Consider the following 13,616-nt stretch of genomic DNA (forward strand, 5'->3'; position numbering starts at 1 on the left):
TATTTAGTTGCTGCTAAAAGGAAGATTTTGTCCTTTCAGTAGCTTTAGAAAGGAGCAATTAGGATATTTTGTGTCTTTAGACTATTTCAAGTTGAATATTTTAGTAGGTTTAATGTAGCTTTAAAAAGCATTTGCTTTTATGTTTCATGGACGTTAACAAATGAAGAGATGCTAGAGCTGGAATTATTAAAATGATGTCCAGAATGTGTTGGCTTTATCAAGCTTAAAAAAAATGCCAAACTTGTTATCACTTTTACTTCATATACTACTTCTACAGCAGATACAAATATACATCATATTTTCTGTGCATTTTATTTTTAGACTACAGATGATAGTAGAGCTTGGAGGGTGTAGCTTTTGAACAGCATTATATACACAAAGACACTGGAGTAATTTCTTAAAGCACAGAGACTGTTTCCTTTGCTCAATAGAAATACCTTGGAGGAACAGTGGAGTATTTTCATGTAATGGATAAAATATGAAATGACATTTCCATGGAGGATGAACACCCTGAAGGTATAGTTGGTTTGTAGATATACTTATAATATTTCTTTTAGACCATTCCAATACGTTATTTTTGGCTTTTGTAGTATCAGGTTATATTAGGTATCTGTTTACAGCAGAAATACTGTAGATATCATTTTACAGCAGAAATAGATTTTGAAGCAATTTCAAAATTTTATGTTCTTTGCCTTTTAGCTCTTTATGTTCCATCAACCTAGTTCTATAATAATTTGGATGACCAAGGATATGCAGTATGTGCATACACATCTCTCTGTATATGATTTGTGAATATATTTCCATATTGGGAACTGAAGCCATTTAGATCTGTGTTCAGTACAAACATTTGGTTCGCTCATTTGTAAGCCATGGAAAGTCATAAGGGAATTTAATGAAGGTCCATTAGTTGAAGATTGTGAAAACAGACATGTAGATTTAACTTTGCTACATTTTTATATGAATTCATGTTTTAGCTTTTATAGCAAAAACTACTGATGTTTTAAAACTAGAAATGTATATCCTTCACTTCCAAGGTAATTTGCACTATTTTGCAATTAAAATGTGTCATGTCACTTCAAATATACTTTCTTCTGAATAGTAAATATCCATGAAGTATTTGTAGCAGGTTCTCAGTTCTGTTCTTTTTGAAATTCATAATATCATTCTAAAAAGAAAAGTATTTGTGCCATTTCTCTATCTAAGCCAATTTTTTAATCTGGTGTACAGTTTCTCTTTCACGTGTTTAGATACTTTTCAGGAATCTTGTTCATCCAGAAAATACACCAAACCCTTTGTTAAATAGTTTCTCACTGTTTTGAATTTCTTTCAGCCAGTCCTAGACAGAAAAGACCTTTTTTGATGCCTGAGGAGCACTTTATTTTTATTATTATTATTTTCCCTATATGTGATGCTGTGCTTTAGTGGTTCTTGATTATTTTTCCTCTTTCCTTCATGCATTTCTCTACAGTGGTAACACTACTAAAGCACCTTCTCACATATAGTTCACAGTTTTGGCTCCTAACTCTGGTTCACTGGATAATAAAACATTTGTTTTTCTGTTTGTGGTTTTCAATTTGTTTCCACTATTTATTCCTTTAGAATCAGCAAATGACTTCCAAATTCTTACAGCTGTTTTAAAGTAAGACTGCATAAAGAAGTTTTAATGAGGTTCAACTCAACCTACAATACAAGATTTTTCTTGCTTTCAGTAGCAATGCCGGTTTAACCCCTCGTTCCTGCTTCCGCTGTCATCCCTCTCTTATGCCCTGATCCAAGGTCTATAGAGCTGCCATTTAATGAATTGCCATAAAATAAATTTTAAAAGGTTATTTTTAACCTCAGCTAGATCATGGATTCAGGCATTCAGAACCACAAAGTAGTTACAGTTGCAAGGTGGAGGTGTGGCACAGGATTACAGTGACTGGTAGAGTGCAAAAGCTTCTTAAGTGGGCAGTATGCTGAATAAAGGGTATGTGGAACTTAAAACCTGCTCAACTTTAGTCCTGAAAATCTCCTCCAAGGAGGACTTAACTTTAAAGTCTTTCTACTCCTGTCTACTGTGATGTCCCAGCTGACTGACTGGAGGCACAGGTGCCAGGAGACCCTGAGGACCGTGTGCCTGGGAATGCTTTGGTGCGTACTAGTACTGCTTCTTGTTTATAGGCTCATTTAATGGTCTACTGATAAAAGACTTGATGGTCTCTTTCCTTTGCCATATGGATTTAATACGAAAGCATGTAAAATGGCTAACAGAGCTAGTCATCAAAAAACACAAAATTAGCGATCACAGTACTTACTTCTCCATGGTGAAACATTGAAGAGGAGGGGAAAGAAGAAGAAATAGCATAATAAATCCAGACAAAGAGAAAACAAAGAGGAAAAAAGTCTGTGCTAAATTTTCTTGAACCTGAATAACATAATTATGATTCTCTCAGCACATTTTAAATGCTTAAAGTTGCATTTTTGTCCTGCCATCTCTTTGCCACATTTGTATTTAGCTGAATTATATTTAAAAGTCTGCTTTTCTGCTTGTTTTCTGTGTGTTTCTGCAACCTTGTTCATCCCTGGTTTACCTAAATATAACTTTTAATAATTTTTAACTTAAAATATTGTAAAGAACATAAATCCAAGGGCAAACAAGTTGTATACTGTAAGTAATTAACGTGCAAAATTCCTGTTAGCACACACTGCATTTTTGTTGTATTTTTGTGGAGAGTACTGAGAGAGAACTGTAGGAGTTCAGAATTGTGCCTGAAGATCTTATGAAGCTAATGGAAATTGTGTTTTTATTTACCATCCATGAAACTATGAGAACTCAGTTTGACTTTTCATGTTAGAATGTGCATGACAGTTAGTAAAAGCAATATTATTATATGGACCTTGAGTACGTTTGACTGGAGAATCAGGGAAGCAAACTAAAGAGCATATCCAGAAGTTACTTTCTGTGATCTTGTTTAGAACTGTACTTTAAATATTTTAAATAGCAATAGAAAAAATGAAACACATGCTTCATTAGTATTTACTTGGCTTTTATATACTACTTAGCAGGCAAATATATTCAGGTTACTCTTCTTTTGCAGTATGCATGCCACTCATTAACATATAATTTTGCCTCAGAAGAAAAGAGGCATGATTTATCTTCATCTAGTAAACCTGTTTTACAAAGGAATTGCTGCTACTTCATTCTACTGTCTTTTTAATATGTTTTACTGTTGCTTATGTCAAACTCATAATTTTGTTTGTTGTGAGCTCTTCATTTGGAGAGAGCATCAGTAAATGCCACTTCCTTATGCTGTTGGTGAGTGTTATCTTTTAAAATTCAGCCGTGTCTCATTTTAAATAATCAAGACTTTCTCACAGTAAGAGCCATCTCCAAGTCATAGGTTTTACTCTGACATTTCATTCATAAAAGTGTGTTCATGGATGGAAAACAGAGTAAGTCAAAACTGTCAAAACAAAATGCCTTTGTCAGCCTTAATTTTGGAATGTTCTGTTTGAAGTATTGCATACTCTTTCACTCTGAAGTTACTAACTTGAATCCTTATTTTAGATGTTTCGTTCTAGCTACTACATATTCAAACTTTAACAGAGAATATACGACTTCTTCCTCTTCTGTATTATGTGAACTATTGACAACTATGAGTCAGGATATAGGTGCACATTCGTAAGTGATTGGAGTTGTAGACAACTCTATTACAAGCTAGTAACTGCAGAACATGTGTATTTTTGTCTATATTTCCAGACTGCAGGAGTCTCACAATTTAGAAACCTGAAATGTTTCATGCAAATGTGAATGTAGAAAAGCAAGAGAAGCCCTGTGAGGGAGCATTACACAGTGAATTTTTAATGGAGTAGGTTCAGTTTGTTTACATTCATAATTCTGCAAAAGATAAATTCTTATTTTTGCTTTTCTTTTTTTCCTAAAGTCAGCTTATATCTACTTGGAAATTTTACAGTTACTTTTGTGGTCATTAGCTTGCAACAGTAATCTGTAAAAATCCTTAAACAGTAGGTACTGAAGCATTTGAGGTTTTCCTTTAACTTCAGTATTTTAAGCTCACAGAACTTTTCATAGACCCTTTGTCTGAGCCAGAATTTATACAATTGTGTGATTTTATCTTCTGTGAAGCCTTTACAGAATGTGTTTTGTGTGGAGATGTTCATACAATTTTATTATGATTATTTTGTGTTATGCTAGACTTCAAAATACACACACACGCACACGCACACACACACACTGCTGATGTATTATGTACTTCACATAAATAGTCCGCTAGTTTCTGTTTCAGTTTGTGTAAGAAAATCAAAAGATAAAGTGGAATACAGTCAAAAAATTATGTTTTTCTGATTAGAATGCCCTTCTTTATTTTAACTTAAAAAGATGTAATCAAGCACAAAAACTGGCCAGTTCTCAGAGACTGAAATAACATCTTATTGCAAGTTGTTTTGCAGTAGCAATCGTCATAGTGTATGAGATAATAGTTTGGAGAAATTTTAAGTAGATGTCTTTCTGCTGTTGTAGGAATGCAGATGTTTCTATCCCTTGATTGTCTGAGCCAGAAAAATCAGAAGTCAGTTTTGATCTAGCCAGTATGTCTGTAAATCATGATTTAGTATTTTTGAAAAGGATAATTCTATGCTCGGTTGTTTGCTAGTGGTAGATGTGGTGGTGTAAACTTTCAAATAATCCTAAGCAGTATGCTTTATTTGAGGTTTCTTTGGTTAGTCAAGTTGGAGACTTCATAGCACTTTCTTTGAGTAGGCACCTAGACAGAAGAGGAGCATCTTCCTTATACATAGCCACATACTTGTTGAAACGTTTGCTCACAAGTTGGAAAATGAACTTCTAGGCTGCCTGTAATGTTCAGCACCATCTCTATTAGAGTAATTAGGCATTTATAAGGATTCAGTGAAAGCTGAAAATACCAACCTAATGTTTATCTCCCTGCCCTCCCCACTACCATTTCTGGAAATTGTGGTGCTGGGCTCCTGCTCATCTCTTTAGACCCAACAAACTTCTCACTGAGAAATTCTGTTGAGGAACTGAGAAATCACTGTGTTTCAAAACGGGGAAGGGAAGAGACTGATTTTAGTTATCTTCAGGAATTAGGCAGTTTATCAAAGCAAGCAATGTGAATCATTCCCTTTTAGGTACCTATGTGTCTAGGGTTATAACTTAGGCATTTCATTGTCTACATTTTCTGTGGATGAATGTCATTTTGAACAGTTGTATAAGAAATGTTTGAAGGTATACATGCTTTGTATGACGTGAATGTGAAATCTTCATATACATGAAGTAGACAGCTACCTCTTAAACTAGAGAAATTAATCCACTCATTGAACATGCTCAACATAGATTAGGCTTTGCTAAGCATAGTAAGCAGAAGTGTAGCTGATTCTTATTTTGACCATCAGTGATGAATCAGGAACATTGGAGGAGGAAAACGGGAGAATTTAAGTATGGAAACTTTGTATTTAACCTTTTTTCCCCATTCATTTTACTGAGAATGGAGAGTGCAATTGGACATATATCAGAATGCGTTTGACAGATTGCGAAATAACGGTACTTCACTGTGGTTTCTGCTACAGAGCTCCCATTAAGAGGATTCCTATGTTATGTCTCGCTAATTTTGGTTTCTTATTACATTCCCAATTGAAATGGTGTTCTGGCTAATATCAGTTTCCGGGAGTGCTAGCTGTAAATTAACTTACAGAAGAGATGATGGGAAGCCTTACTGCATTGCTCTTCCAAATCTGAATAGTAAATAAATAGATCCATTAGTAATAATTGAATCAAGTTTTGTGTATAGTAATTGCTTCCGTAGGATGTGAGGATAAGAAATCCATATCCATCTATTAAAAGTCATCAGATGCTTATAATTCTGCTCCATGATTTCTCAGCAGAGAGAGCAAATTAATTTTATTTTACAATTCAAATTTTTAGAGAGAAAGTAGATGTTACAAAGCATTTTATATGCTTTTATAATTCTTTTTGTGACTGACATTTTCTGCTTATTAAAATGTAATTAACATTGCATTTGATGTTATTTTAGGCAAATAAATAGACAGATGTTAAGCAAGCATATTGACAAATAACCTATAGCAAGCACGTTATTCTGAATATTATCAGCTTAATAAAGCTAAGATCAGAGCTGTGTCTTTAGAAGCTCATTGCATCTGACTTCCTAGGAAGTCAGCTGGTAGTTTATAGTCACTAATGAAGAAATCTTTTCTGGCAAGCTTTACAGAAACGTATTCCTTAGGTCTAGAGGCTCCTTGTCATGGTGGAAACTCATCACCTGTTTTTAATGGCAATATAATTGTGCTATACAGTCTAACTTTTCATTTCAATTATGAAAAAGCATCTCTAGTCTTTATAGTTATGAAACTAATTTAGTAAATGTGAATTAGAAACAAACTGATAGATTGATGCTGAAGAAAATAGCTATGAGGGGTGCATAAGTGACTTCGCAGTGGGATTTTAACACTTGTGAGATTTCCAAGGTGAACGCTCTTAGTTGTTTCATAGCTGCTTATTTGAGCTGAAATGGTAAAGAATATGTTTTGTTGGTAGTACAAGACTGAATAGTCTGAGTGAACTGTGGCAAGGCAAGCAATTTTTGTGAGTAATTGCTAGAAGATGCAATGAAAAATTAGAGAATGAATGCCATTTATTTACTAAATTAATAAAGGTAGTATAAGCTTACCTCAAAAATGACATTTTTCTGGAATAAACTTGTGCATTTTCATAGTAGTTTAACATATACTTGAAATGGCAGTTTTATTTCAGAACAGATGACCACGCACAGAATTAAGGTGCAATAGTTAATGTGAAATTGATGAAAGAATATGTGTATTTTTCATATTGAAGTATTCCAACTGCCTCTGTTCTCAGATTATACATTTTTCCAAAGAAAGGAAGTATGTTAACATGGTATGTTAATCCTGTATAGGAAAGGACCTAATTACCCATAATTATAATATCTTCATTGGACTGTTTGAAATGATTTACACTGTTTGAAATTAATGCAGAATATGTATGGAATGTACTTCAATGTCTGTGTCATTTTTTGGTAACAGCCCAAGAATGAGTTGTTTTTAGGGTGTATGTTACAGCTGCTAGGCAATTGCTATAATGGAAAGACTTCCAGAAAAGTAGTTGTATGAAAACAGTATCTTCCCTTTTCCTACGTATATTCAAGTATATTAGTTGCTCTACTAACAAAAATTATCCCCTGTGCTACAACTTTTGTCATGGATACTTGGAAGCATGAAAGATTTTTGGAAGCTTGTATTTGTATTGGCTCAAAAAAATTCTAGTTACAGGCAATTGTTATTACTGATGCACAGGCCAAAAAGAGCACAACACAATTTGGGTTGATTTACTAGGACTGCAATCAGAAAAGCAAATGCACAGATGCCTGAGTCTGCACACATGTGCACATACAAATTTGCCTACACTGAAAATTTATCAGATTTACTTTCATATTTAAAAAGATGAGATGTCACAATAAGATTCTTAAAAAATCATAAAAAATCATGTTCTGCATAAAACGTGAAATAGAATTCAATTATAATTTACTAATTCATATAGTATTTATTTCACAGATTAGGTTTTAAGGCTCTAGTGCTCTGATTTACAACTGTTTATTTATAAGTTAAAAATCATTATCAGGAACAATGCATGAGCTACTAGAATTAGATTCTGGTTGTCCAAATCATCTGAATTAGGCTGCAGATGTTAGAAAATTGATAATCACTGTTGATAATTGCTTTTGCTGTCATTATCTTGATTGTTAGCAGGTTCTATAAATATCACACATAATTTGCTAGCAGTTTCATGACAGTGAAATATATGTTGCATCATTAGTTTGAAAGGTACCGGTTTATAAAACCAAGGATATTAATTGGGAATGACAGGTTGGTGACTAAGAAACATTGATAAGACCTCCCTTACCCCTCTCAATGTCATTGTTCTCTACCTGAAAGAGAATATAACTTTCACTGTTACAGTTCTGACATTAGTGTCATCAAACATGAGAAAGGGAGGGAAGTTTAGCGAAAGGCAGGGAACCTGCCTTCTAATCATGCTTCCAAGGCCCACTTAGCCTTGGGCTAAGTGTTTGTTACCTGCCTGAAAAAAAGGGGACATTACAAGCCTCATAAGTAATATATTTGCTGCAAGAATTACTGACAGTATATTGAAAGTGTGCATGTGTATACGTATAAATGAGCTGCCACAACTACTGAAAATTATTAGAATTAAAGACCGCAAAAACAAATGTAATTTTTTTAAACTTAGTTACATATTCTTAATCCCCGACTAAAGAGTTCACAGCTGCAGAGGTACAGTATTTTGTATATCATTGAAGTTTAAATTTGCTAAATCTATGGTGTTTGCAGTAATAACTTTGTCAAACAAATCAAACATACTTGCACATTGTATACCTGTGGAAAAAAATACACAGTTAAATTTGTGCCCACAACAGCTGCAGTTTCTGGCAGCATTTGTTTCTGTATATTATCCCCTGGCTTGCTGAGGTACAGTGTGAGTGCAAACAAATATTGATGCTTTTCAGGTACTTGACTTACCACATTCCCGAATTTCATATTTTTATTCAGTGATTTATATGGTCTGTCCCTCTCTTTTGTAAGATACTACAAGTTTTCAAAAAAGCATGTCCAAGGGCTTAAGTTCTCCTGTGGCTTCTATGTCACTATTAAAAAAATCCAATAACTAAGAAAATTTACCAAGAAAGTGTTTGAAAAAATGAGGCCATATATCATACATGACACAAAAAAGGAATTCAGTAGGGAGTTCATAGCTGACAAAAAAGTAGTATTCTGGCAATTCACCGAGCTAGTTAATGCCAGTGGTATGTCTATTAGTGTTGAACATGCCATTGAATCTAAAGGTGACCCTGTCAATTTAGCCCTGATGGCCCTGCTGGTTTACTCCCCCAGATTACCTAGTACCCCCTTACTAACGCAGGCTGATAGCCATTCTTGCTCTGTAATGAATGAGTGCCACACTTGAATTGCTCAAGAGTCTCCTGCAGTGCAGCAGCTATAATAATCCAATCAGGAAACACTGGCAGATTAAATTTCTGTAAGTGTGAAATTTGGGTAAACTCCAGAATTGAGTGGGTTTTCTGGCTTGTATTCTGTCTGGTATATATAAACCTCTAGTAGAAGAGGGCCTGACCTCTAGCAGAAGAGGGCCTGGTCTAGTCCAGGAAATGGTGATGTCCAACATAGTTCTCTTACTCAGACTCTCCAAACAACTCTTAGCTGTGTGGGGCTACCTGTATGGACTGAATGACTTCACAGGTACATTCATCTAATTGGTAAAGAAGGCATCTAACGTCCCTAAACATTCTTCACTTCTCCAAAACTGGATGAAGCTGACAAGACCAAGTTTTGTCTCTTGTAAATGTACACAAGTTTGTTTGTTTTTTTCTGTATTTCGCTTTGCTCTGTGAAGCAATCTTTCTCAAAGAAAGAGCCAATCCTAATAGACTCCTGTATTTCATAGTAAATACCACAAACAATATACTTACACATGAACTGCATTATCAGTCACCTGGATTTAGGAATAAGTTTTTCCTTTTAGTAAACTATTATTTTTTGCAAAGAAAATTCTTAGAGGAAAAATGGACAAAACACAGCTGAGTCTGAACTGGCTTGCTTTGCAGATAGTTTATTGTCTGCGCTACTAATTTCTATCATTAGGTTCTCACCAGCAGACAACTGTAACTTTCATTTAAAAGGTGCAGTTTGTGAGGTTCTCCTCAGAAATATGGTTTTAACATAGAATTATGAAAAATTTGATTTATGTTAGATGGAAAATATCTCTTAAAGAACCTGATGGAGAACAGTACTCAATGCAATTCTTCGATCTCTTGTGCTTCTCAATAGATTTTCTCTCTGATAGTTCTCTCAAAATTTAGTGCTTCCTTCTGTCAATACGTACATGTTTAACGCCATTTTCTAGTTTGGTCTTCTGGTGAGCTCTCTGAGACTTGAACATTGAATTTTAAAACTTTAAAATCCTTTCAATTTCTTTTTTTCTTTCCTTTTTTTTTTCAATCTTCAACTCTGGCCCCTGAATTCTTTTCATTCTTTTCTAGGAATAAAGTTATTCTGATTTCATCAATAAAAAAGCTTCCTTAGCTTGCTACCCATCTTCATATTGCCATTAAAAAAATATTTTTTTTGATACTCAGTACCATCTCTGAACTCTGAACTTGAGTTGTGCCTGTAACAGTCCCAGAATGCCATATTATGGCTTGCCAAATTTTGAGGGTCATCAAAATACATCTTGATAGTCACAAGAACTCAGAAAATACTTATTTTAATTCTAGTCAGGGAAAGGAATAATTACATGACCTCTTCCATTCATCCCTTTTCCTGAAATACTCATGTTCCCTGCTTAATACTACATTCAGCATCTTTAAGTAATTCCCAATTGCTCCTACCATGTATTTTTATTCCCTTAAAATACTCATTTTTGCAAAAGAGCATTCTGCCTGACTTAAGGCAGAGAAAATATTTAACTTGGACATTAAAATCTACAGTGTCTAGGAGAAGGCTATTGAATACTGTCTTCCTGATTTCAACTTTAATTCTGTTATCCTTGTTCAGTCATTTATTGCTGCATTTTCTTACCACTTGCTGAGAGTTTTTGTAATGAGACTTATTATCTATAGCTGAATGACTCATATTCTGGATGTGTGGCTGTTTTGTTGTAGAAATAAAAAGCACCTGAAATAGGACAGCATCTATCTCTGTCTATCTCACGATGTAACTGAAGAAATCTTTCCAGTCTGCACTGAATTATTACTATGATTCCATCACTTTTCTGTTTTGTTGATAGTCTGATGCATATATTATACACAGTTGAATATATTGTTAAGAAGGAAATAAAAGCCCTGAAAAGTCACTGCTTCAAACTATAGTTAATCATACTTAGCACCACCCAGTCAGCTGTCCAAACTGTAACTAATGATCACCCTGTTTCTTGTTTCTTGACTGCTTGCTTAGTCAGCCTTTACATTAACAACACCTGGCAGTTCAAACTGATGAATCACACACACTTGTGCTTAAAGATTTACTTTTGATCATGAAGAATAGAAGAAAAAAAAGGTTTCCTTTCAGAAAACATGTATATAAATACACATTTTATTAAAAAAAAAAATGAAAAGGAAGGGGAAATAGCATTTCTGACCATGTAATTAAGATACATTAAAATGAAGATGATGGAGGAAAACTAACTTCTGGTTGTTCATAGCTTGCTTATTGATTTTGCGATTTACTCAGTAATACAGGATTTTTTCTAGTGTTTCTTTGAGCCATACTTAGGTGTATAATTGCTAAGGGTTTTTTTTAAGGAAAATTTCAAAAATGGAAAGAAAAGCCCTTCTATGGCTATAAGGACACCTTGGAGTCCAAAAGTTAATTCTGGAATATTTAGGTCTACTTGAAAGACTCCGTGGAGGTCAGAGAAGGGAGAAGTTAATTGTTCCTTTTGAGAGCATAAATTGACAGAAAGTTTAGACCTTCCTGTATTGTCATGTAGGTGTGCTTACTCAATAAATGTGCTATACAAATTTAATGTTGAGTAACAAAATACTTAGCTTTTCTGGTACTGTAACCAAGAAACTAGTATTTGTAATTCATGCTGAGCATGGATTAAAGACCGAAGGACCAGCTACAAAAAACAGACCTTGACTGTTCATGACAGAATTTGTATCTAAGGAATGACAGATCTTAGGAACTGGAATACCAAAGTCTTATTTGTTCTTCTTCCCTAGTTTTGTCTTCTTTTTATACTTTATCCTTTTTGTGACTGGCCTTGGCTTTGCTCTTCTTTCTTATTTCATACATCTCATTTTCCAGTACTTACAGTCTATGGAAAACCTGCTGATTTCCTTCCTTCCTTAATTAGCTTTCCTTTCTTCTCCTTCTAGCAGGATTTTCTCTTAACTGGGTAAAGATTTCTTTAAGGAACTGGAAAATGCTAATTCAAGAACAAAGAGTTGGTCTATGCCAGCAGCCTGGCTGGGTCGAGTCACAGAAATCACTTATCTGCATATTGTAGTGTACTTTTCCTTTAACTAAAATCTCATCTGAGTTATAAATTCTGAAAAAATTTAGACAGTGTCTATCACTGTTGACCATTTAAGAATACTGAATTGGAAGAACCCAGTTGTGTCTTAGCAAGAAGACAAGAGAAACTATTTTTGAGGTAAAAATACCTATATTGGGGGATTATAGTGAGTAAATGGCAACTGTTAAAAGAATGTCATGATGAGTACTTTATTAGCTATACAGCAGCAGAACCTGCCCAATGGATTTTTTTTTCTCTCTTCTCTATGTTACTTTGCTTATAAGCAACATATCATCTTATGAAACTGTTACTGTGCAATGTTGGTTAGTACATGGCTTTTCTCATAGTAGGAATGGCAAGAAATGGTTTGGGGAGGAGTGTGCTTTTTTATTCGCATCATGGCTTGCAGCTTTTAAAAAGATCTTGTATCTGGCAGATGTGGCAACCGACATCTGAAAGAAAATGCTCCAAACTCCTGACCAAAAGTCTTTTACCTTTCTGAATTCTTTTTCATTACTTATTGGCAAACAGTTTTCTTGTGATTTCAGACATGTTGAGGCTTCTGAGCTATAACACTAATTTTAAACTATTTTTTAACTAATTATAAAATTAATTCTGTTTAGAAGTGATGTCACTGAGATGGAGAACTGTAGGCAACAGAATCCAATTCCAAAACTGTTTTCTCTGGCAAGTTGATGCTGAAATGATATGGTGGATATGCAGACTTTCTACAAGTCTGCAAATTCTAATATCAGAAGAATGTTTTCAACTGCAGTGAAAACCACCAGCCTTGATTGCTGATGTTACAAATGCTGACCAGCAGAGAGCTGAGTAGGGTACTTAGGATTTTTATAGATAAGTAACAATGGTTTTGCATGAACATTTGAAGCTTTCTTTTAATGTTTCATGAAGATCTGTTCTCCTTGGTATGGAATTTTGCACAGCTTAGTTTGGTATATCATTGAATGTGCTGTGTTTTATCCTGATGAAAATCGGAGCCATGCAATCTGGCATGCTGTACAAGTAGCAGGCCAGTCTTCTCCTATGTAATTGGTGTGTTTTATCTATGTGTTTTTTTATTATTATTTTTAATTGTATGTTTGTAGATAAATTGTTAACAATTTTCTAAAATTATTTTTAGCTTTAGATCCAGCTAAAGATCCATGTTTAAAGATGAAATGTAGTCGCCATAAGGTCTGTGTTGCACAGGATCAACAAACTGCTGTTTGCATTAGTCACCGAAGGCTTACACACAGGTAAATACTTTAAAAGTTAATCCTATAGACTCTTTTGTAGTTTTCATGGCTGACTGTAAACCATAAGTATACTATAAGTAGTTAAATTATTTAACAACATTCAGGCAAAGTAGGAGTGGATTTGAGAAGTTATTATGCATGTGTGATTTGATTTGATCATTTATAATTTGATTTTTTTGAAGTATGGTAAAGTGTGTGCATATCTAAACAGCATAAGCTGCTGATGTAATTACATTCAAAGAAGTGCCAAC

At 34.4% G+C, this 13,616-nt stretch overlaps 1 protein-coding gene across 2 annotated transcripts in view; it reads left to right on the forward strand.

The window, feature by feature from the left end:
• SPOCK3 (SPARC (osteonectin), cwcv and kazal like domains proteoglycan 3) overlaps window positions 1-13,616 on the forward strand; it is a 214,663-nt gene that overhangs the window by 95,861 nt on the left and 105,186 nt on the right. The window contains exon 4 of one of the 2 annotated variants that reach the window (XM_062574702.1): window positions 13,251-13,365. The exons of the other annotated variant lie outside the window; for it this stretch is intronic. Within the exon in view, the coding sequence (XP_062430686.1) occupies window positions 13,251-13,365 (115 nt within the window). The remainder of the gene's footprint in view (window positions 1-13,250; window positions 13,366-13,616) is intronic. 2 annotated transcript variants of the gene reach the window in all.

This window comes from Rhea pennata, chromosome 4, assembly GCF_028389875.1.
Source record: "Rhea pennata isolate bPtePen1 chromosome 4, bPtePen1.pri, whole genome shotgun sequence".
NCBI classification, from domain to species: Eukaryota; Metazoa; Chordata; class Aves; order Rheiformes; family Rheidae; genus Rhea; species Rhea pennata.